The following is a 25400-nucleotide window of genomic DNA, read 5'->3' on the forward strand; positions in this document are numbered from 1 at the left end:
TATCAAAATAAAGACTAATCAAATTTTGAATATTTATTTTTAAAAATATGTGACACAAGACTAATTTGAGTCGAGTCCTTAGATGGAACAAATAAAAACCAGATCAAAAAAAAATCAACACAGACATTTCTAAATAATTGATACATTTTCCACAATAGGAATGTGCACAATAGAAAAATATACCCTGAAAAGCATGATCAAGTAATTCATTCAATTTTATGTACTACATTTTGGCATTATTACTCCTAGGTTTAGATTAGATAATGAATATAAATTGAGTGGCAGTTGACTTTGTAGACCAGTCATGTCATATGACTGTCTTCCAGTCCACACAATGATCACTGATATATGTGCATTTTCTGGTTGACAAATACCAATAAATCTCTCTCCATCTAGCAAATGAAACAATAAATACCTGATTTATTAGATTTGTATGTTCCGATAGCTTGTAAGACAACAAGTCATTCACAGTAAAAGCCCATCCTGGTTCAAATGATTCTCCCATCCCAGTAAATATTTGTTTCCAATGTCGAGATTTGATAGCTTCATCCGACATGATTTGTAGGAGTGGTAACTCACATGCATAGTCTGATAACATCTGTAAAAATTATGAAGAACAAAATTATAAATTAAAAAGTAAGTTAGCATGTTGTCTCCTCTAATTGCAACAGACAACCATGCTGAAATGATTCATACGCAGTCAATTTAAATTTGATCATCCAATAAACCCGAATTAGCCCCACACTACCGACAAGGCTTTATTACTTGAGTAGCTACAAAGGTTGAAGGTCATTGAGGCTCCCGACCTATTTTTACACTGTAATCAAACTGTCAGAATTGGTTGCTACTATATAAAAATACATAAGAGGGCAGAAAATGAGTCAGCAGATAATTTGATGATAATCTATGATGTTACGCATTTCCACGTAAGCCTGTACCATGTAGCCAAAAGATGCAAAATTTTCAATTCAGCCTATCCTGGCAAATTTCTTTTCTCTATTATTACTTGTATTTGATAAATGAGGTACAGTTTCCAGTACTGCTGGCCTATTTCATACAAGAGGGCAAAAACAATGCAAATAATCATTGCTAAGCTAACCAGGTTAAAGTAGTGCCCAACCAGACAACATCAAATTTAGCTCAGTGTGGTAACTACTAAGCCACAGTGCCCATAAAAGAATGAATGTACATATAAGATTAGTAGCACCAATACAACAGTCGAAAGAAAACTAGACAAAATAATAAAATACCTTCAACCAGTTTTGGAGTACTGGATCATCTTCAGTAAGATTTTTTTGCAATTTTAGAGCTGCTCTCTGCCAATCTTGAATTTTATCTAATGCAACTTGTACATCAAACCTCCTGCAAGATGTTAAAAACAGAATCAATAAAGAAAACTAATGTTCAAGTTGGTGCATCTCACAATACTGCTAATTTTCTCCTGCGATCTCTATAACATATAAAAGTAAAGGCATTTATAATTTTCAAAATTACAATTTAGTTGGTGAGATTAGTTTATATTATACAATAAAGTTGATTTGATATCAAATTTCACATAGTATCAATCAAATTCATCGACGTCAGTTTAATCTGGAACAAGCAACTGGTAAGTCTATCCCATATTCAACCAAGACAGATAACCATACAAAAGAGCTGTGATTTCATATCCATTCGACACGTCAGGTATATTTTTTCCAACCAGTAAAATCAATTGAATACAAATTAAAAAAAAATGATAATCATATGGTTTTACTAAGGAAGGGAAGTCGCGGAAAGTTAGCTGGTTATTGAGCAATGACAACACCCAGGTACAAATATATAATTAAAAAAATTGAAATTTTAAAGTTTTGAAACTAAGTTCTCAATTTTTTGTTTTTCTCTCTCCTGCGATAGATGAAAAATTCTTACATGTTTGCTTATATCAATATTTTCATATTCCTCTACTACAGTAGACCAAATATTTTTGACTATCTCTGACTATGGCCAAATAGAAAAATAGAAAAAAGCATATTACTAAAAGTACCGTAGGTTTCCCTTTTTTTAAAGGAGGCTAAATTATATGGAGGAGTCAGCTAGGCCATTTTTTTAATTTATGTTCCATTTTTTACAATACCTGAAAAGTGTGTTTTTCCATTCCTTTATAGTTTGAGTAGAGATATTAATATATTTCCATAATTCGAGTCTATCTTCCATTACTTTTGACATACCATCCAACTCTCCTAACTCATATTTCTTTCCTTCGACTGATTCACGACATGAACTTAAATCTTGAAGTTGTCGTCGGGTCACAAAAAATTTGGATATTATATTTTTCAATTCAGTAATGACCTAAACCATGAATGACAAAGAGCAATTATATTGAAGTATTTCGTTCAACCAATTATGAATATACAGTACTCATATCTAATTGAGATGTAGCCTACTCGATCATATATCGATACCACCAAATATTTTTAGAACAGTATTTATATTAGTGTGAAATAAGTAAAGGCATATCAACAGCAACTTTTTTCAATTGGTGTGCCTGTATACAGGGATGTCCAAAATAAATCACAAACATTCATTAATAAATATTATTAATCAGACATAACAATTTCTTGATTGTTTAATTGCTCTGTATTTCTAATGGCTTATTTATAATTTTATATTGAAAATGAATATATTCGATATTTCATATTCGAAAATATTATTCATATATACAGATTAAGATTAGATCCATATCTAGCTATGTCTTTTGGGTTTAGGTAAATCCAGACTAAAAGTTTTGAATTTTCTGAATCAAATTAAGTGTGCCATGTTCAATATTATAATAATACCTCTGAAGAACTTTTAGTTGGATCCACCATTGATCCCGAAGAAGATTGCTGACTTAATTTTACAATATAAGAATATTTTTCTTGAAACATTTCATCCAGTTGTTTCAGTATTATTGGACGTTGATTGGAAACAAAGTTAGTTGCATCTTTCAACTGAAATAACACAAACATAGTCAAGTATTCACATATTTTAAACTATAATAGCATGGCCTAGTGGTTGGACCTAAATTATGTTGGCACGACAGGTTACATTCAAACCCCATGTCACCCAAGGTTAGTCCAGGGGTGGGCAATTTACGGCCCACGGGCCCAATGAAGTGCTTCATCTGGCCCACTTGTGTCTGCTGAAATATTTGAAAGGTTAAGGTGTATAAAAAATTGTGAATATAACACATGAATTTTAAAGCAAAGTTTTTATTGTGTAAAAGTAAAACACAATTTTACTAGGTTTCCTTCTTAATCATAATCTAACCATGTCGATGTTCCAGATAAAGCATAGTAAAACTTGTAGTATATGAAGCAGTACTATGTATTTTTGCAGTTATAAACTTCTGTTCAAGCATTCTTGTGGCGTAGCCGCGTAGGTCAGCTATGATTTTAAGTAGAATAAACGTCAAATGAAGAGTAAATAGTTCATCAGTGAATAAAATATATTTATAGACCAGAGGTTCTCAAACTTTTAAAGTCGCGTCCCCTTTTTAGAATTTGTCTCGCGGCCCCACCACAAAAATAATTAGCTAACAATAAGCTATGATGAACATGCATGAAGTTGAACTCTTAAACATGCTCCACGCTAAGGATAATAAAGATATAAGCACAACATCTCTCTGCAATCTCTAAACAATAAAGAAATGTAAATATCCAAAATAAGGCAGGCAAGATCAAATCTAACAAATATTTTTATTTTTAATTAGCTTGACGCCCCATCAAAAAATTGTTTATGCCCCCCTTGTTGGGCACGCCCAACCTTTTGAGAACCACTGTTATAGACAATATATTCCAAACCTAACGCTGGATATCACAGAATTTTCATGTTATAAACACGCAACTTTCAAGTATGACTCACAACAATAGAATTAGAAAATCAAATTGAAAACTTATTATAATAGTGTGTATTGTGTGATAAACACAGAAAAATACAGTATAAGCTATTCAGACCTGGAAAACAAATGCTTCCCATGCAGTTTTAACCTTTTCGTCTAGTTTTTCTTCTTCGTGTGTGAGTTGTCTGTAAGTCATTCTCACCACTTCATACAATTGTCTGATGAAAACAATAAACAATGTAATTAAGAAGAAAATATGACTCAAGATATATGCTCCTCAAAAAGTTTATTCTGCAATAATTTACCCCATGCAACAAGAACATAATGATACCTAAAAACATGTCAAAACAATGCTACAATAGAAATTCAATAACAACATATTTAGTAAAAAATAATTCTGAATTTGCAATAATTTCGATTTCAAAAAATTTGAATACCAGTACATCTTTTTCTGCATAAAATTCATAACGATTTCATAATTTTTAAAAGGAGAATAGTAAACCTTAATTTCTGAAAAAAATAACCTTTAACAATCTTAAGTTTGCAATAAATTTTTTATATAGCACTACTTGATACTATTCATCATATATAAAGATATATAAAAAAAAAATTTAGGGATTTCCCAAAATAAATGAATCAAAATGGAATAGGTGGAGGTGGAGTATCATAAACAACTGTGCAATTGCAATAAATACAGGCAGGTAAATCCACACACAGAAAAACAAACCTTATGTAGGTAACCTTTCCAGACATACTATCTTTCATCTGTTGACATTCTGTAACTTTACGAGCATATGCAGCAAATGACTTCATGTTCAAATCTTTGTTTTCCAAAACCTGTCAATCCCGATTAAAATGGTTATTCCGTAACTTAAGTCATAACTAGAAGTATTCCTATTTATAACTTTATTCTAACTAATTAATCATTAATATCTAATTATTATTTATATTTCATAAATAAAAATGAGTCTGGGAAGATTATTATTTGGGCAAGATGGCTTAGGATTTAAAGTGTTAAACTTTTTTGCAGGTTACACATCTCAATTCAAAATTCCATGCCCAACCGCAAAGATATCAGTCTTTCCAAAAATAGTACCTCCATACATACTGTGAGTTATCAGTGGCATGGTGTGTACAGGGCCTTGTTCGGAGCAAAATGTGTGCATACGCACTATATAAATAAGTGTTTAAAACAAAATTGAAAATATTTTAACAGCTTAGAGATAGCTTCACTGAGAAACGATGAAAAAAATTGCAATTCATATTGCTATCAATAGTTACGTACGGTTTAATACGATTACATCAGAGATTTTAAAAATACTTATACAAGAAAAATACATCGACAAGTGCTTGTATTTTAAAGTACTATACGTAGAATATATGAATCATTGACAAGAAAACTGAGCAACGAAAAAAGCATTGCAAACCTTGACTGCTTCTTTTGAACTTGTTGTTATTTCAAGAGAAAGATTTTTGGCATCAGCTGCTACCTGTACAAAATTACAAATTCTTTTAAAATTGGTGAAGATTGAAAATAACATTGCTCTGAAGCATTGATTTCAAGAAAACTGAATTACTTATCCTAACACGATATTATGAAGTCAATATGTCTAATCGCATAGATAGGATAGCTAGAATGTAAGAGACTGTTTTAAGTGTAAAGATTCACACAAAAAAGTCAAAAATGTTGACAAGTGTTTCAAAATATCAATTATAATTGGAACACCAATAGAACCAACCAATCACTAAATTAACAAACACATGAGAAATATTCATATTCTTCAAAAAAAGATACAGCTTAAATATAGGATGATATAGAAAACATAAGAATATTTAAACAGAAAATGCTCCATTACCAATCCAATCAATTGTTTGAATATGGATGATAAAACTGGAACAACATCAGTTTGTGGACATCTACAATCCACAAGTAGCAAACGATTATTGCTTAATATTGATCGGTCCATGTTTTTCACCTGTCACAAAATAGAAGATACAGAATAAGGTACTGGAATTGTCTGGTACACAGGAACAGAGCTTGATTTTAAAAAGCCCTTAAGATCATTGAAAACAATGCAAAAAAATACTGCAAATATCATTTTAATTTGGCCTTGTTTTTCCAACTCAAAAAAATTGCAATCAAAATATATAACAAAAACATCATGGTTTGTTGATTGCATGAACAATTTCTGTATATTGTTGTAACATTATTAATTGAGGTCCAACTGATACATATACTACGAAAGATAAAATTAGTTTTTTAGATCCATTAGAAATATTGGAAGATCAGCTTTGTTTATAATTTTCAATTTTCTTCGACTAAATACGTCAGTGAGAAAAATTTCCCAAATAAAAAAATTTCATTAACAGCCATAAAACAATGAATAAAAATTATATTAATTAATAAAAAATACTTGATCATTCCAGGCTTTTATCTGATTCAACAAAATTTCAATTTCTCTTGCTGGTTTTCCTTTCCATTCATCTAAATTCTTTTGTGACCATTTCGAAGTGAATTTTCGTATCGGCACCAACCACAGATTATGCTCAACACAGAATGCCTCAACATCTAGCAGAGCATCATCAACAATATTATTTTGTACTTTCATTGCTTCTAAAATCTGTGAAATATGATCGAATATGATAATATTTAGTAAATATTGAATACAAATATGGTGGTTGATGGAGTGAGTAATTTGGTTGACTACCTCAATATGGATGTTAAATATCAGAAAACAGCTGAAAAAAGTAGCCGAAAGATTATGAGAGAATGAAGAAATAATTTCAATATAGATTAATTCTTCTGAAGTATTATCATTCTAGCATTGAACATTAAAATATATAATATGTGTAGGAAATTACTACCTCACTGTCATTGGTTAGTTTATTTCTCAATTTTGATTGGTCAAGAGGATTGAATTGACCCATGACTCCTTCTCCATCGACCATCAGACCAAATCTAGTTTTAGGTTCAGGAGAGAGCACAAGATTAGGAGTAGCAACTCCCAAGCTATCTTCTGCTTTAGTTGGCATTTTCTTTGAAGGAAGATCTGGATCACCAAATCCTAGATAAATTATGACAATACTTCAAGAACAGTAGAATATTTTGACCACAATTTTTATAGTGATATAAATTATTTTCCATAATTGATAATGAACTTTCAATATTACATATGAAAAGCATTTTTGAAAAGGTGCTTTATACTTCAATATTTAACAGTCTAGTCACTTTGAAATACTTGACTGTCTTGAGGTTTGAAAAAATTTTATTTTCAAAATTGGCTAGCCATTCCTTGCACCGGAAGAGATATGGTGAGCATAGGTTGAACATAACATTGTCTAATCGAAGTTAGAACCTTTTTTTTTGCTTTTTGCAAACATAGTTGGGCGAAAATGGTAACCATAAGGCCATGGTTCCCATAATTAAAGGTTTTAGAATGAAAAATCCTTCTATATGATAAATAGGTTACAATATCATGATAGAGGCGATTTTGTAAAAAATTTGAGCATGCATGTGTATCAACTTCGTAATTGAAATAAAGTATCAAAGCTGAGAAATAACTAAGAAACGTAGAATTCAAGTTGTAGCATTATCAAATTAGGCACTTGGGTAAAAATCGAAATGTCTGAAACTGTAAAAATAGAGAACTAATAAAACCACTATTTATTTCAGTCTTCCGGTATTTTAAAATTCAACCTGTTTGATTATACATGTGCATGATCAAATCATCGTATTTTAGGGACCATAAGGCGCACTTTAAATCCCTTTTTCTCAAAAATCGATCGTGTGCCTTACAAGCCGGCACATGCCTAATGTATGAAACAGGTATCATCAATTCATGCTTTATTGCCTAAAAAACAATACTGGTATTGCTTTGAAATCTGTTGCGTCCTATAACCCAGTGCGCCTTATTAATGAATAAAAAACTTGTCCAGTTTATTGACAGTGCGCCTTGAGATATATTGCGCCTCATGGACTGTATAATACAGTTGGAATGAATTCAATATTCCACACCCAAAAAATTACTTGCATTCAGATATTCTGTAATGTCAAATATTTGATTTTGTCTATACCTGTCTAGCATCAAACTTTACCTTGACTTCCATCTTCATTCAAATCTGCCATATCTTCTGCTGGATCCACCTCGTCATACATATTTTGTCCATCAAGATCAGAAGAGAGTGAATCAATCGACGATCTTTCCGAACTAGTGGATGGAGCACTATCCACTGATGCTTTATCAGATCCTTGCTGATCAGTGACATCTTTCTTACTTGGTTTACCAGATATATTCATAGAATGAGCTTCATCACAAACTGTTGATATAACGGTGCTGATACATGAACAAATTCCCTCTTTAAACCTAAAAAGAAGATATGAATCAATGATTAAATTAAGCTTAAAAAAATGAAGTTTTTATATACCTTAGTAGTATCAAATGAGTGTCATAAAACATTTTTATATACCATGTCATGGATTGCAGTGAATATGCAAGTAAATTGCTTTGGATTTTAAGAAGTTTTCGAATTTGTTGAAAAATGAAGTTTTAAATTCTAATATGAAAAAGAAAATAATAAATTATTATTACTGGTAATCATAATTACTCTGTACCAGACTAAGGCCCATCATACATTTCGATAGTAGTGGAAATATCCAGGTACTTTAATATTTTTTATGTTCAATGGTTCATATATATTCCTAATAATTACATCTTATCCCACATAATTTAAACACACCAAATGTATATCAGAAGGCAATGATGCCATAAAATATAAACGAAATATATTGAATGCATATAGTCGGTGAAAATAAATTTATAAAAGCACGATTTGTAGCTTCATTTAAACATAAAAGACAAAACCTAAATAACCATAGAGCTATCTACCTTACATGATGGGTCAAAAAAACAAAGGATGATCCTTGGAATGAAATGCAAAACAAAGGGTTGTATACTCATTGAGTTAACCATCACAAAAAGGAAAAACAAATATCATAGTGATCACTTTTAAAACATGAATAGGTATGGGTGGGAACAGAGTGGGTATTTCATCATTGAAAATGTTTTTATTGTTCATGTCACACAGTCTTCTGAATAGAAACTTAAACAATGTCGAATTACATTTTGTTTTTCTTTGAATGCCATACAACAACAAAAAATTGCAATTGTTTAAAAATTTGGGTGACCCCAAAAACAGAACCCATAAATTTCTCTATTACTCTCATGAAAATGATGAAAAATTTTTTAACACTTGAACTTTGTGTATGATTGTGGTCAAAAGTTTCAGAAATCTAGGACGCTTTGTACGCAAAAAAAAACATTTTGATTCTTATTACAGTATACTTGCAATTAAAACAAAAGGTCTAACACAAAGATAAAAAGATAGGAATTTAGTTTCTCAATATCATACTTTGCTGGTGAAGGCTGCATCTCCAGTTCACATGTCTTTGGATTGAATACGAGTTTTGTGATGAAAACAGATGCTTTTGACTTGAGGGATTCATTCGTTTTAGTGGTAGAGTCCCCTGCAATGAATGTGTTACTGAATATTTCTCCATTTCTAATACTAGAGTAATAAGGATAATTGTTTGAAAAAAAACAACGAAAATGTGTTATATCATTGTACCATACAAGAGACAGGAAGCTATTTTCTTTGTATTGTACACCCTTTGTTTCGGACAAGGCATGCATAAACAGCCACTTTCGGGAGGATCTGAATCTTTTGCCCGCCCATTTTATTACACACTGGTTGAGGTGGTGGGTATAGAATTTGAACCCGATATTTTAACCTGCGTTGCCATCATAAAAAAGTCTATTGCTTTAACAACTCACACCGCCACGCTGGTTTACCATTTGGAAAAATGTTTTGCTAGCATTCTGTTAAAAAAAAGATGTGCGTTGCTAGATGTGCCTGAGGTAAACGACGATTGAGAGTACTGAACCGATGTATTGAACTGGCACCCGTGGACCAAGCAGGACAAAATTTAAAAAATATGCCACAATACTTTAAATCATTATTCCATTAGTCCAAAACCATAAAAACCAAACATCATCTCATCAACATACTATACCAATATCTTAAACAAATGAATTAAATTTAATAAAATCAAAATTTCTGACTTATTTACCTTTGGTAGAATATGTAGAAGGAAGTCCCTTAGATGGGCTTGTTGATGTTGAATGTGAATCATCTAAGATTCCTTCTTCCTCTCTCTCTCCGCTTTCATACTCTTGGAAACACAAAACCCCGTACACAAACCTTTAAGAAATATAAAATTTTAATTATATGAATAGCAGAGACAGTTTTAAACAACATTTTGACGATGTAACAAATATAATATTATCACAATTCGTATTAAATATAGATACAGAGATCAACAATATGAAACTATTTCAAATTTTGTTGGGATAACAAAATGAAAACGAGTATGCAGACACTTCGGTATCACGAGTGTGTTCCTGAAGCTGCAAATATTAAAAAAATTAAATATTTCAATATTCAATTTTTTTTTCAGAATTGATTAAGATTGCTGAGCTACACTATTTTAATCATCCCTAATTTACAATTATGCTCGAAAAATTGTATTTTATGGTATTGTTATATTAATTTATCAACCTGAGTGCACATTCTTTGTTGAAATGATAAATTACAAAATTGGAAAAGTAAATTGAAGTATCCCTTAAAATAAAACAATTACACACCAACCTCTGAACTGAAGTTCTCAAAGCCTGCAGCAGATGTACAGAAATAACTTGATCGACGAGAGTAATAAACGTTGCAAGTTGTCTGATTGCTTGTCTCGCTTTTTCAAGATTCATTAGTCTAGCTTGTTTTTTCTTGCGTTGAATATATAATGATTCTTTGCTGAAAAGTGACTTCATGTGGCGAGCCTAAATAATAACATTTCTGTCAGTGACTAACTAAGAAATAGTTGGAAAATAAAAAAACAAGCAACTTAATACTAATTAACCAACTCTGAATTAAAAAAGGAGCAAGTGATGAGACAACATATTAAAACGCCTCATGTTTGCTCTGAATAATTAACACAGTCCTAAAAGTTGTTATTTATTGTTTACCCAGGCTGGGCCAGTTAAAAATATATTAATGTCCGGTTTGAAATTTTCAGTCTAAACGGACGAATGGAAATAACCCAAAAATTAATCTTAAATAAATTTTCCTCTATATTCAGAAAAGTCTATTTCAAAATAATGGATTATTAAAATTAATGTTTCATCGGGGAAATTGGAATTTGGTTATATTCAGAATGCTCCATGTAACTAGTAAGATATAAGCTTAAATACTTAAAACAAGCAGTCAGTCAATAAGAAATAAATCCAAGCCAATGTGAAAGGACTTCAGGTTGATGACATTTAATTTCTTACACCTTGCTGAGATGGTAGGAATAACTTGTATGATGAAAAAATCAGAACTCAAACCTTGAATTTCAATATCAATCAATCAACTGTTACTCTGAAGATGAATAATTCTACATATAACTATAACTATTAGTAAAGAATACCTGATATTCATAATGTTTCAACTGATCAAAACATTCTTGTCTCGTCACATCAACAACTTTTTTACAATAACGGAAGAAAACATCAAGCATGTGTTCAACATCATTTCTTTTTCTACAAAACAATAAGGAACACATATTTATCAAAAAAAATACAAAAGCTCAAGTCAAATATTGCAACAAAAAACACTAATTAAGATACGCCCTGGCAAGTTTATAAAAATGGTTTCATCATTTGGAATCTATTACCAATGAATATCTTCGATAATACCATTTGCAAATCATCTGCTATCAAAATTTGTTCTGTGATACAATTATATATAGTTTTAGGTTCCGAACAATGTTACTGTGTATTTCTGTATCTGTATTTCTAAAGCATTGCAATTTGTGCGTAGAGCATGTGTTTTTGTCATTTTCAATCGATCTTGTGAGTCACATCAGAATATTTCAATGTCAGAAAATTAATTCAATGCAATTTGGAATACAGCATGATATTCTAAAATGAAAGATCCAAAAAAAACAAATAATATAGCTATAAATGCCAGATGAGTTAATAAGAATAACTTATAAAACTGATTTATTAAAAATATTTGCAATTTTTGCAATAAAAACAAGATTGGTGAAAATTCACTCAAATTATTCAAAAACAGACTAATTTAATGACAGAAGATTTCTATGCTTTTTAGTTAGAAAAAAAAAACAATTGAGAACTATTAGTATACTTACTGAGAAGCATCAGCGGAAAAAGAAACAAGTGGTAATTGTTTAATTCCAGAGGATTTATTAGGAAGCATTTTTACTTCCATCAGTTCCCCAACTAATCGAAATATGTGAAGTAACGCAGCACCAAATTCAGGTATAGTGTGAAGAAGATTCAACTGTAGATATGTTCTCATTCTTATAAGACGTTGACGACGAACTGTTCTTCTCCAGCTGAAAAAGAACCCATAATTGAAAAAATCATGGCTGTATATTCATTTATTACAAACAAAAGAAATACAGAAAAACACTATTTTCATATTGAAGGTATCGATTTAGCACCATAGTAAAGTACAGAAGTGTTGGGTACAAGTCCCTAAACCTCAAATCCCTAGTTAAATTCGAGTCATAGCGAATTTCATAAATAAAAGTGAAATAAATATGGGTGAGATGACACCAAGATTCGTTTATTGACAACGTCAACATCAAACGACCTAATTCGAGTTATTACTAATAAATTTTTATAATAATTGAACAAGCATTACTTTTTAGACCTTTGTGAAACTATAACAAATTTATGCCTGATTCTTGGCATGGGTAAAAACAATCTTGTCATTGTTAGATTAATTATACTGAGATAGGTCGCAGGCCAGATCATGAATGATATTTGTCTTATTAGATTTCTTCTCTCCTGAATACTCACCAAATCCTATATCAGGGGTTCCCTAACCAGGGGTAGTGACCCCAAATTGGGGCGGAGTGATAAGTAGGTAGGGTCGCAAACAGGTCATGGGGTCGCTGAGGTATGGTAGTGGATGGATGTACAAATCATCTAAGATTTGACAAACCATGTTAAATTCAGCAGTTCGTACCATGGCTTACTGTAAAACAGGCCCATGCTTAGTTCAGGTGCTTATTGTGACATCACTGTTTGGTTTTAGCTTATTTAACTTAATACTACCACATGACCAAACTCAAAAGTCCAGTGAAAGAAGCTCCAAAGTTTCATGAAAAGTATATATATTGACCTGGGGTCGCAAGCTTGGGTACCCCTATCCTATATAATGCTCAGCAAAAAACAAATTGTGAATAGTATCTACGTAAATAAACCCACTTACTGTCGTAATGATTTGCAAAGCAGAAAGTTCTTGAAAAACCCAAGCTTTGAAACCACTCCCCACAAAACTGACATTCTGTTCCAATCTGCCAGAGTCATTGTTTCAGATGTTGAACCATCAGGATAAACATGCAGAACACCAAATGTTGAAAATATGTAATGTTCTTGTTTTACTTTGTCTTCCGGTACGGATATCAAATCATAGGGTCTAAAAAGATTTGTTTCATAAAGTATATTAAAGAGTTTGTTATTTTGTAGTACAATGTAGCAGTGTTGGATAAGGTCTTTAATGGACCCTGTGTCAAGTAATGGGTCACCCAATTCTTAAGTGGAGAGACAGTTGAAGATGAGACAGAATCCTATTCTGATGACTTGAGTTGCTTCAAGTATTAGATAAATAGTGACTTGAGTCCAACTCGAGTTGAGTCAATTACTCACTGCACTTAACCATACAATGAAGTACGATATGAGATAGATTCAGCATAAAATATGAGATTGAGGTACAACCAAAAGTCATCAATGCCAGCCACCACCTATTAGTATTACAGTCAAAAATTTAGTGAGGGAAATAAAATACAAATAAATTAATTAGATTTTAAACAAATTGAAGTATCTGTTGATACAACAAATGGCAAAAGAATTGAAAGCACAAGACATGAATTGTAACTATTTAATAATGAGTAAGATCACATATGTTGACTTCAAGTATACAGCTATGTAAGAAAACAAGACAAATGAATGTGAGAGTAAGTGAGACATTTAAAAATAGCCTATACCAGTGGTTCTCAACCTTTTATGGCTCGTGGCCCTCCTTCCAGCGCCTTTCTGCACTCGTGGCCCCCCTGTTTGAGATTTAAAAAAAACTAAATTTGTTGGATTGTATTATGTATTTACGACCTTTTGTGGAATTCAAAAACAAACAGCAGGTAATAAAGTTAAAGCTTTTTAGTATACAATCAATGGAAATCTTGCGCTTGGGACTGTCTGACAAGGTTTATTTTATCAGAGACTGTCTTTGATATAACCAGACAAGTGCCACTGTCAACATCAAAACTGTTTCTAGATTTAGTTTTGATTGTAATAAGATCAGAAGAACCAGGTTTTTGCTTCGACAGAGGCCCAAACAATGTTGCTTTCTTGTCAAATCTAACTCGCTTTGGCAGCAAAGAAACTGATGTCAACGTCTTTCACATGGGGATGAATTTTGTCACGGAGGTTTTGGAGTTTAGATGGACGTGATGATTTATTGCTCATTACGTATGAGCAATGCAACTATTGATCACATTCTCCGTCATCCCGATTTACTTTGATGAAGTCAAAGCCAACGTAATTGTTGTTCCATTTTGGGCTTTAGGCATATACAAATGGGTTTTTGCGTCTATGATACGCTAGCGAAGGTTATCTCGCAGTCGAGTGCAACTGCCCGTCTGCAAGTAAGGCGGCCTACCGGCGAACTAGTTTGATTGGTACAGTCCAAATTTTATTATAATCAAACAATTCACGCTCAAGAAAGTGAATACACCATGTGATCGCTAGTAACCTATTCAGGTAATGAAACTAAGGTAGACATGGAATTTTATTTTAAAAGGAAAGTATGCAAACAAAGTCTTTTTATGATCAATTATTAGCCTTGTGTCAAGGCCCCCCTTGAACTGCTTTGTGGCCCCCTTGGGGGGCCCCCGGTTGAGATCCACTGGCCTATACGTTGATCCATTAATTCCTAGCTTTCACCTTGTTCTAATTCTAATTTTAACAGCACTTACAGCTGTATAATAAAGAATGAACAGATCATGTTAGTTTTGTGATTTCGAATCAGGTTTAAGAAAAAATGTCCAGATATTATTGAATTGATTCTTAATAAAAAAAATCCCAGACATAACAAGTGCAAGACGTTCATGAAAAACACATTTTCTTGACCTAACTGTTAAAAATCCAACCTGTAATGTCTGCTACCAGCAATATTAAAATACATAAATTTGACTTTGTTCAAATGTTTTTCAGTCATAAAATATTCCACAGCTTCACGCCCAGTCATTGATTTGAATTCTCTTTGCTTTCTTGGTGATGTTGGAACTGACTTAACAGGTTCATCATCTTCTAAGCTACTCGTGGCCAAAGGGACCCATCTGAAAAAATCAGGCAGAGGTAACAAAAATAAATACAATTACCATTGATGGCTAAACAGTAAAAGTTTATTGGATAAGAATAACCCAATCATTGATCATGACAACCATAGTTTCACTCAGCGTTTGGAGGTTCTCAAACGAACATGAGAATGTGGTTTGTCATATGATTTGACCATTTTAACAGCCTTCCTCTCTTCCAGGAAAAATGTGAAATGTTCACTTTCCTAGTAAAAACTGCAAAATTAGGATTTTTAAGAGGGGTATAAATGATTTTTTCACTGTAAAAAATTTTATCAAGTTAAAATAATTAATTTAAAATTGTTTACTAAAACCTATCTGACTATCAAACAGTAAAAGTCCAAAAAATGTATTATGCAAAATATACAAAATCTTGATATTGAGTTCAAGAAATGAATGAGATATTAGTGAAGTTGTGACCAATAATAAAAATCTAATTTGGAAGAATTCAATGTTGTGTAGGATCCCATTATAAAATAATTATAAAATAGTCTATATTTTGTACTTTTTAGGGTCTTTTATTGGAATTGTTGGACCAGCAGGTAGAAGATTAACTTGAAGAGCAGCAACTGTAGCACTCTGGTTATCTTTCCACAGTGATTCTTTCATAGCTGCTTCACCAGCTACAACATGAATAGACTGACTGAAAAACGATTACACACAGATAAGTTGAAGGACTTAAAAAATATTAATAGCGTTCTGGAGATTCAATACATGCAAACTAAAATTACAGCTGAACTCAAAAATTCATTAAACTATCCAATTACTTGACATCTCCAAATGTTAAAGGTCTTGGTCTGAAGTAAAGTTCTGGTTCATCTCCTCGTCGCATAAGAGTATAAGGATGTCTTCCATCCGGTAAATCCATTGTTAAAGATCGTTTTATAGATGTAATAGGTTCATGTTTAACTAAAATAAAGTGTTTAATCATTGGGTGATAAATTAGGAGATGAAAATGAATTTTATATAAACACCTCAAAATATCTGTACAGATAAAAACAATAAAACTGAAATTAAACTAACTCTACTTGGAAATAATATGCCATTGTAAACTAGTTATCCATAAATAGTTTGAAAATTTGAATGACACAAGGAAACTTTACACAAAAACTTTCAAATTATTGAGCAGATTAGTGTTCTAATGACTTTTTGAAGGAAGCCAATAACAAGTCCTCGTGCGTCTTGATATAAGCCATATATTTTACAAAAATGATTGGGAATAATTGTAAGAGCTAGCATCCAAAATTAAGTGCAATGATAATCATATAGTTTAAATGATATTCATAAGGTATCAAAATTACAATGTATTTCAATGTCAATTTTGATCTTTTTTCATTGGATCCCTCAACGTTACATCAATTGGTATTTATAGAAAAAAAAGCAGGTATACATATTTCCATATTCTTTGTTACCTTTTTCTGGCTGTGGTGTTTTTCCTCTTTTTGGTAAATAACCTCCACCACTGATTACAAAATCAGGAGACGGAGATCCATCTGTTGTTATTCGAGCAAATTTTGCTTCAACTGCAGACAGTTCATTTGGAAATACCTTAAACAAGAACATCAATTAAGAACAATTATGATGAAAGAAGTCAAGTAATATTCGAACAGCTGTCAGGTACATCAGGAATATTGTAGACAAGACATTAATAGAAAAGCCAATAATTCAAAAAATAAAAGACCATAACGGAAGTACAATCAAACAATAATGCACACAGACTAAACACATGAATGAAACAATTAAGAAAGTGCAAACCTTCCTCAGTGATTCCAATATAGGAATATCATAATATTCTGCTATATCTTTGTGATATGCGACAAACACTCTTTCAACATAATGCTGAGTTTGAAATGACAATCCCACTCGACCATGACCAGAAGATAGAAAGTTTGCGTACGGTTTGATCAATCCCAATGCATGATTCAGATCAAGCCAAACCTGATAAAAAAAATATAAATACACGACACATACTCGCAATGTCAATAATTATTGATAGAAAAATTAGAATATTTATACTTGAAGTTCTTGAAGGAAGCAACAAAATACACAATAATCCATATGGCCACCATTTCTCCATGGCTCAAAGATCAAGAATATATGTTTTAAAATAATTATGGAAACTTTTTCCTTTCAAACTATCATAACTTCAAGATTTGAACTAAGAGCACTAAAATTGCTCAATTCTCTAGATAAGTTAAAAGCTCTCCTTGGAATTACCTAAATAAAGTTATCCTTTAAATATAACACAGCTATGAATATCATAATCATAAATAAAATATTATCACTGCCTACCTCTTTCGATGATTTTGGCTGCAAAGCCATAATAATGAGTTTGACAAGTTCTTTGTGTAATTGAGCAATATCTTCTGGATGAGATCGACCAGATGTATGAATTGAATGGTCAATTTGTCTCCGCAAAGCACTTGTCCAGTCATCATGTGAAGGCCTGTATAAATAATATTTTTATATAAAAAAATAAGGCACTTCAGAAGTGTGTGTACCAATATGGACCTAACAAATTTTGTTCGCCTATTTTACATCAAGATGTGTAAAGGGACTGAAACCTATGGGGAGGGTATATTCACTTGGCTAACACAGAAAGTCCCCAACCTAAAATAAGGAAAATCGAAATAAATCTAACCTGGTACACACACTACGGGAATACCAATAATTTATTCAAACTTAAAACTACCAAACAAACTTCACTATATTCATACTTTCCAATATTTATAAAAATAAATGTTTTTCTGAAGTTGTATGCCAGTCAAAAACTACCTAAATATACCAACTGATCCTATAAAAAGAGTTCCATATTTCCTTTTAAACAAGGCTATAAAAAAGATAATATGCAAATCTAATGATTTCAATATTTTAGTAATTAAATAATATTATTATGTACATTAATTATAGCTTGAAATAGGCATAAAATTGTATATGGTTCCCTGAATAGCAGAAAGCTTCCCTGTATTCCAAAAAATTTCACCTTTTAAAAACAAAACTATCAGGTCCAGTGACAAGTCCACCAGATGAAATAGCAGGTAACTTCGGTGATGATGGAATAAAAGGTATATTATCTTGATAAAAAGCCATTGTTGTGAGTCTTGTCACCTGTTCATCCAGTACATACTTTACAAGTTATGTTGTCCCATCGATTCTCTTTGAGTTAAGCAACATAGAATTCATGTTTAGTGGGTTTTATTTGACAAATGAATAAAATACTGTAGATGAGAAATATATCATATCAATTATTATCTAGAAAAATATAAAATTTGTACACAATTAAGCATTTTTGGGCATAATGTCTATCACACAATTTGAACAAACATGTTGGAATGAGCAGACAATAAGGTATAGATTGATATGCTAAGTATAAATCTCGAAATGCGTTGATTAGCGTCCCATCTAGAATAAATATATGGTTGGTCAAAGCTGAACATAATCTGGGGTTACATTCCTTGAAATATATCAAATATATATTCAGGGCTAACCTATGTTTGACAAATAAATTGTAATATGTATTCAAATGTGAACAAACAAAATATGATTTGACAACTTTTCAAACGAGTAATATTCTCAATAATTTCTAACTTGTAATGATGAATATTACTTATACAGTTCATTTGATTTGTTTGACGTTGATGACAGTAACCCACAATTTAAAGTGATTTGGTATAACAAAAAATCCTTTAACTCTTTGTGTTATGTTCTAATCCTTTATGTGATTCTCTGATCCCGGCTAAGTTTCTTGCAAGATATAAACATTAAAATCTGAAAATTGAGATACAACTTAGTGCAGTATCAAAGTATACAAATATTCCGAGAGATTCATAGAAAAAGGGGGTGTGGAATGAACGTCGTACGGCAATTGCATAAATACCGCCAAACAAAAATGTTCTATTCAATTAAAGAGTCCAGATGCAGACTAACACAAGTGTATCCCTGTAACGTTTTGTCCGACCAGAGTCAGACTTCCTCGGTCATGTAAATCTTTATGTTTTTCTAAAAAAGTCTGTTTGACGTGGAAGGAAATTCTTGACAGAAATCAAACCTAGATCAACTCAATTTACTAAGTAAGCAGGTATGTTCAATGCTAAATATGGGATAGCGTTCAATGCGAGACAGACAGTGTATTTTCACAACATTTCTGTTTGGTCTCATTTGATCATTTACGGCACTTAGTTTCACATTACATTCTTTGGCGTACACGCGGAATTTAAGCAGATACGGTACGCGTTGACTTAGCTGGCCCTAACATATTCATGAAAAATAGTTTTTGTGCTCGGTGATTGCAGAATAAACTAACTAATGGACTATAAAAATAATTTTATAATTGCTAAATTAGGAAAGCTGCAAAGCTGGATGATGTGCATTCTTCAAACATAGTCAAGCACCAGGATGGGTGACTTTTGCAAAAATGAAATGGGAAATGAAAGAATTGAAAAAAAAAATCCTGTATAGACGGCCGAAATTATTGTGCGACTCTTACTGTTCTACTGTAAACCCAGAACCTCGTACTGCTGGGAACTACCAAAGTGACTATAAATATAGAACTTTATAGTCACTTTGGGAACTACTGAGCATGTAAAGCGCGCAGCGCGTGTTTAGTCGCTATGGCTACGACTGCCTGAGTGCCTGTGTGATCATTGGCGCAGCCTGGCGAAAAAAATTCTAATTTCCTCAATTTATTCCGTTACTCCCAACGACTAACGACTACATAATGGTTACTCCATTCGGTTCACTTGATTTATTGGACACGTTTAGTGGCAATAACGATCGTTTCAAAATTTTGATGTTATTTTCTTTCGTCATTATTATCATTAAAAAATCGCTTTTCTCTTCGAATACTGGACCAATTGCTTTGGAATTTTCAGTGGTTCAAGATTGATTTTTTCCCAGAAGGCTATTACTTTCATTTATTCGTGAATTTTCTATGAATCTTATAAGATCTAATATTTCATCCAAAATTGCGCTGTATTAATTTTTAATTATGGGAACACGGTTTTTAATCCGCCAATCGTGACGGCTGACTGTGAAAATTCTTGCGACTGAAAACCCGGAACTTCCTGAGGGTACGGTACCGGTAACGTCAAAGGTAAACCCTGCTTCGCTCTAGTCCACGTGTCCATATATTTGAGCGTTGCTCTCTTGTTTGAATATATCGGACCACGAATCCAAATTTATAATGAAACGCTTCTATGGTATTTTACCCGGTCACAACATCAATCAATCAATCAATCAATTTTATTCGGTCACTCTGATACAAACAAAACACAAAACAACAACAAAGGGACAAACAAAATACAGAGGACCTGGAGGACGGGCATAACTTAATAAAAAAGTTAAATACGTACAAGTACGTGCCCGTCCCCCCAAAACAGGCAAAACACAATAAAACAAAAACACGATGTGACATCGGGCAATATCTTATAATTCAAATTAAAATGTGAGACGTGTATGTGCTTTTCATATACATATATATGGATTAAAAAACACTCGCTGACGAAAAATGGTGATGTTGTGGGCCTACTTCAATTATATTGCAAAAATAACATAATGACAAATTTTTTTTTACTAAAAAACAAGCTTGGTAAATGGATTGAATGTTCCATAGCAGTCTATGCACAAATCATGGATTGGGGTATTGGGTTCTTTTGTCGTTTTCGATTTGTTCACTTTAAAATCATTGTATCCGTTCCAATGCTTCCAACATTAATTTCGAATTTCCACGAACGACCACCATTCAGCCATTCCAACAGGTGCAGTGATCCCATCTTTTCTACGCTCTGTTCCATCATACGCGACTGGATTCATAAAAGGATCGAAACCTTGCAATACACCCGTGACAAATCGTCCACCATTTAACTTTAAATCCAATCCAATCCATAACTTCTTTAATTCCAGTGGATGGGCTTTGCTCATGTTGATATTGCGCGATACAGATCACAGATACCGAAACATACAACGCGTAGCATTCACTAGTCTTTTCAAGCTGACACGTCCGCACCCGACGACGGTCGGAACGGAATGTCACATGTAAGATATTTTATCAGAATGTCTTAATTATACAGCGAATAATATAGCAACTCAGCTCGTAAGGTATGAGTATAATTTATCTATATATAAGTAAGTTTAGTATAAATTCATTCGACTGCATAATCAGCATATAAAACGATAAAATTATTGATAAAAACAAGTAAATAAAAACTAATTATAGAATCAGGAGAGCAAGCAAAATTGTAAGTAAGTTTTATATCGTACACAGTTTATTTTGGAAGGTTTTCTAATAGAAGTGGTACGTGTTCACTAACCTAAAAGTAATAAATTAATTCATATCAATCAGAATGTTTACATCCTTATTGTTTACATACATGACCACAGAAATACAATAAAGCAATAATAATATAGATATATTCGGTGGTGGGATTCAAATTTTTTGTCAGCCGGTTCCATCACAAAAGCCATATTTTTAAGCCGGTTCTGTCACAAAAAGTCAAAAGTAATGCTAACCGGTTCGCTAATGTCATAAAATTCCGTGAGACGGTTCTATAGAACCGGTGCAAACCGGCTGAATCCCACCACTGGATATATCCTCATTGAATGAAGTAAGAAAACCGCGAAAGACTAAAAGAAAACTCCATAGTAAACGAAAAAATAAGGGTTGCCAAATTTAATTTTGTAAACAAGAGTGAACAAAAAAGAAAAAAATATATTAAAGAAGATATGACCAAGATGATTAAAGTTGGAGCCAAACATTTAAGTCATAATCTATAGACTTCCTAGAATTGATTTAATTATTTACAAAATTGAAAAAACAAAAAAATTAAATGTAATACAGTTTTGGCATTTCAGTAAATGTACACTCTGATTTGATGTCTTTGTATGTTATATATATATATATATATAAATCTATAAACACTGACCAAACGGAGAAATTGTTGAAACCGTGGAAATATTTTTTCTTATGGTATCAGTCAATTTCCGACTTAAAACTATTAGCACAAGTATAAACTTTTAGTGTTTTCCTCTATCTTCAACCAAAGGCTACTCTCAAAACATATAGGCCGCGAGCCGAGGCCATTTATCTTTCAGTTTCGTAGCGCACATCAGGTAACTACCTGAAAATGATTTTAAAATGTTCCTTAGAAATTTAGTAACAAATATTGCCTTGTTCCCACTTCCAAAAGTTGCACGTTTTACAGAAAAGACGCTTTTACTACAATAAATATGTGTTACCATCTGTCCTATTTTCTCTGCTTTTCCGGTATCATGGGCCAATGAACGCAGACTTCTGCACGACGTAACAGTCAAGTTAGTCAGCTGTAGGTGGATCCCCAGTGGTCGGATGAATATCAGATGTACTCAACTGATCGCTTTTGCGTTGGGTAGCCTTTCCATAGTTTTTTTCAGTTACCGGTTATATTAGTCCAGTTATTCTAAGGAGGTGTTGAAAAGTATAGGTAAGATATTAAACACTTGTATATCCTTGCCATAAATAGCAATTTTAGTTGAGCACTAGCTCATAAGACGTTGTTAAATAGGTACGGTGCGGTAACTCCAAGGAAGGCTAGACCTACAGACCTAGAATAATACTGTAATATGTCACAAACAACGATATTTTCTGGCTTGCATGAAATGTTTATGATTAATTTAATGACTCTTCTTGACTATTCAGCAGACTTATACTACTATATAGGCCACAGCATATTTGGAAATAGAAATGAATGGCTGTTTCTGTAATGCATGGTTGTGTGAAAGAGAAGAAATTAATCAATTTTACTAATGTCGGTTGGTCTAAATCTAAATTCATAGAGTCGACAAGAACCTGGGAAGCAATGATAAGTTATGCCGGAGTGGAAAGAAAGGTAGCATTGGAAATGATTGAGAGGTGAGAAATGAAGTTGTAGACAAACAGTTGATGTTTCAAAATATAGTCTATAGTCCATACTCATACTGTCATAGGACATTTCAGACTGTGATATATCAAAATTTAGTGTAGATATAGTCTAGTAATGGTATGCAAACACTGCTGGACTGTAGAACATGCAATGAGCATATATACGCTCATTTAGTACATCAGATAAAATGCATTATGTATTCAAGGTATTAGTTAGTATTTAGGGGTATTTTTAAAATCATGCTGCTCCAAATATTATTTTCTTCCTTATTTTAGATACTGTACTACAAAAGAAAACGGCAATGTTCCACCAATCCGACCTAACGCAGGCTCTGATCCCTGCTGCTATCAGTGCTATAAAATGGATTAAACAAGAAGTCTTGAAGCTTAAAGGTATATGAGAATCATAATAGTTGCAAACAGCTTAGATGGGCTATTCATATTGAAATACTTTAGCACTTTTCTGCAATTGGAACTGCCCATCAAATTCATGTTGGAGACTTCATTGAGATTTTCAATTCATTTTTTTCCCTCGACTATGAAGATCTTTTGAGGTTAACGAGGTATTAATAAATAAAGCTGAGGAATTTGAAGAAGATATGAAGAATGTAAATGATACGGTACCAGGGCACGTCTATTTAACACTGTCAAACATAAGGATTATACTCTCCACCCAACAATGATTCACTGAAGAAGCATGTGGCCCTCAAATCAGTTCTTGAGTTGGCAAACTGCAAAGAAAAATAGTCAAAATAATTTATGAAAGTGTGCCAAAATCAACTTAAATTGCACAGATTTTTGTTTTTGTATTGACTGCAGAAATCACAGTACACCTATAGAGGAAAAGTCGATTTTTGAGATAGTGGATTTCGAAAACAATTCAGAAGAAAGTGAATTAGATATTACAGTTGATTTAATAAGTATCATACATTTGTTTTTTTTCGGACATTTGTTAGTGTCGTAGTCCTGTTTCTAGAAATATTATTGCCTTTGTTCAAATACATAACCACATAAACTAAAAAAAGATTAATTGTAAGTTGTAATATTTCTGTTCACTGTGTTATGTACATATTGTACATTCATTTAATTTTCTTGACTTTTGCGGTAAATTTCTAAGTGAGAAATAACTGATTTATTTGTGTTTTCGTGCTCACGATGTTAATTTGTGACTTCATTGCTTAAAAATAAATACGTTTGATACTTGATAGCTTCCATAAAATGGATGTAGCTTTTTATGCTGTTCTTGTTGTAAACTGCTTGTGGTTATTACATAAAATTTATTCTCAAATGTGAATCGGCGTTGTTGGTGTCGCTGCTTTCGAGGTCACTCCCGACTCCTGTCACACAATTAAAGTATTTTTTGTTGTTGGTTACATGTATGCCATATTTTTCGTAATCTACCTAATAAATTATGATTGACTGAGGAAGTCCGATTTTGGTCAGGCAAAACATTACAGGAATACATTTGTGTTAGTGTGCTGTAGGGCTCTCGAATTGTATAGTTCTTATGTATGCGTTGTAAACTTATGGTTATTGAATTTCCGGGAACCTCTTATATTCAATTTCGCACCAGGATTGTGGAACAAGCTGTAATGCGTTCATTATGTTCGTTTTCACACAAAACTGAAGAATTTATTTAGTTACCAGATGTGCGCTACGAAACTCATTTTCTGGGCGTTTTCATGGTTTCGTCTCACGGCCCATATCCGTGGTAAGGATCTACAAGTGTTTAATAATTTACTTATACATTTTTCAACAACGTCTTAGCATAACTTAACTAATAATAACTAAACAGGGCTATGGAAAGCCTGTCCAACTCAGCGCAAGGTCGAGCAGAAATAACTAATATTCATCCGCTCGCTAACAGCTGGTTTAATTCAATTGTTACGTCATGCAGAAGTCATTGTTCAGTGCCGAAAATGTAGAGAATATAGGACAGATCGTAGCACATATTTCTTGTAGTAAAAGCGTCTTTTCCGTAAAACGTGCAACTTTTGGAAGTGGGAACAAGGCAATATTTGTTACTAAATTTTTAAGGAACATTTTAAAATCATTTTCAGGTAGTTACCTGATGTGCGCTACGAAACTCACTTTCTAGGCGTTTTTCAGGGCCTCGGCTCGCGGCCTAATAGGGTAGGATCAACATATCTCTTCCTATGGGGAAATCCGAT

The 25400-nt window shown here is 32.6% G+C and overlaps 1 protein-coding gene and 1 long non-coding RNA gene across 2 annotated transcripts in view; one reads left to right on the top strand and one right to left on the bottom strand.

Moving 5' to 3' along the window:
• Positions 1-18595, bottom strand: part of LOC120345499 (dynein heavy chain domain-containing protein 1-like) — a 77613-nt gene extending 59018 nt beyond the window's left edge. Inside the window, exons 1-24 of the mRNA XM_039414965.2 lie at positions 18319-18595; positions 17628-17781; positions 17091-17273; positions 16748-16883; positions 16103-16244; positions 15841-15978; positions 15129-15317; positions 13193-13399; positions 12102-12308; positions 11379-11490; positions 10565-10749; positions 9987-10117; positions 9269-9383; positions 7955-8223; positions 6725-6924; positions 6274-6480; positions 5716-5835; positions 5287-5349; positions 4587-4696; positions 3975-4077; positions 2817-2969; positions 2114-2328; positions 1251-1362; positions 416-598 (exon numbers count right to left, since the gene is read on the bottom strand). Of these exons, the coding sequence (XP_039270899.2) occupies positions 416-598; positions 1251-1362; positions 2114-2328; positions 2817-2969; positions 3975-4077; positions 4587-4696; positions 5287-5349; positions 5716-5835; positions 6274-6480; positions 6725-6924; positions 7955-8223; positions 9269-9383; positions 9987-10117; positions 10565-10749; positions 11379-11490; positions 12102-12308; positions 13193-13399; positions 15129-15317; positions 15841-15978; positions 16103-16244; positions 16748-16883; positions 17091-17273; positions 17628-17781; positions 18319-18425 (3741 nt within the window). The 5' untranslated portion in view covers positions 18426-18595. The remainder of the gene's footprint in view (positions 1-415; positions 599-1250; positions 1363-2113; positions 2329-2816; positions 2970-3974; positions 4078-4586; positions 4697-5286; positions 5350-5715; positions 5836-6273; positions 6481-6724; positions 6925-7954; positions 8224-9268; positions 9384-9986; positions 10118-10564; positions 10750-11378; positions 11491-12101; positions 12309-13192; positions 13400-15128; positions 15318-15840; positions 15979-16102; positions 16245-16747; positions 16884-17090; positions 17274-17627; positions 17782-18318) is intronic.
• A 4352-nt stretch (positions 18596-22947) lies between these two features.
• LOC144425706 (uncharacterized) lies at positions 22948-25355 on the top strand. Its single transcript, XR_013477597.1, has 3 exons — positions 22948-23220; positions 23506-23622; positions 24049-25355. It is a non-coding gene; the product is annotated as an uncharacterized LOC144425706 (long non-coding RNA).
• The last annotated feature ends 45 nt before the right edge of the window (positions 25356-25400 follow it).

The sequence above is a fragment of the Styela clava genome, chromosome 8 (genome assembly GCF_964204865.1).
Source record: "Styela clava chromosome 8, kaStyClav1.hap1.2, whole genome shotgun sequence".
Lineage (NCBI taxonomy): Eukaryota > Metazoa > Chordata > Ascidiacea > Stolidobranchia > Styelidae > Styela > Styela clava.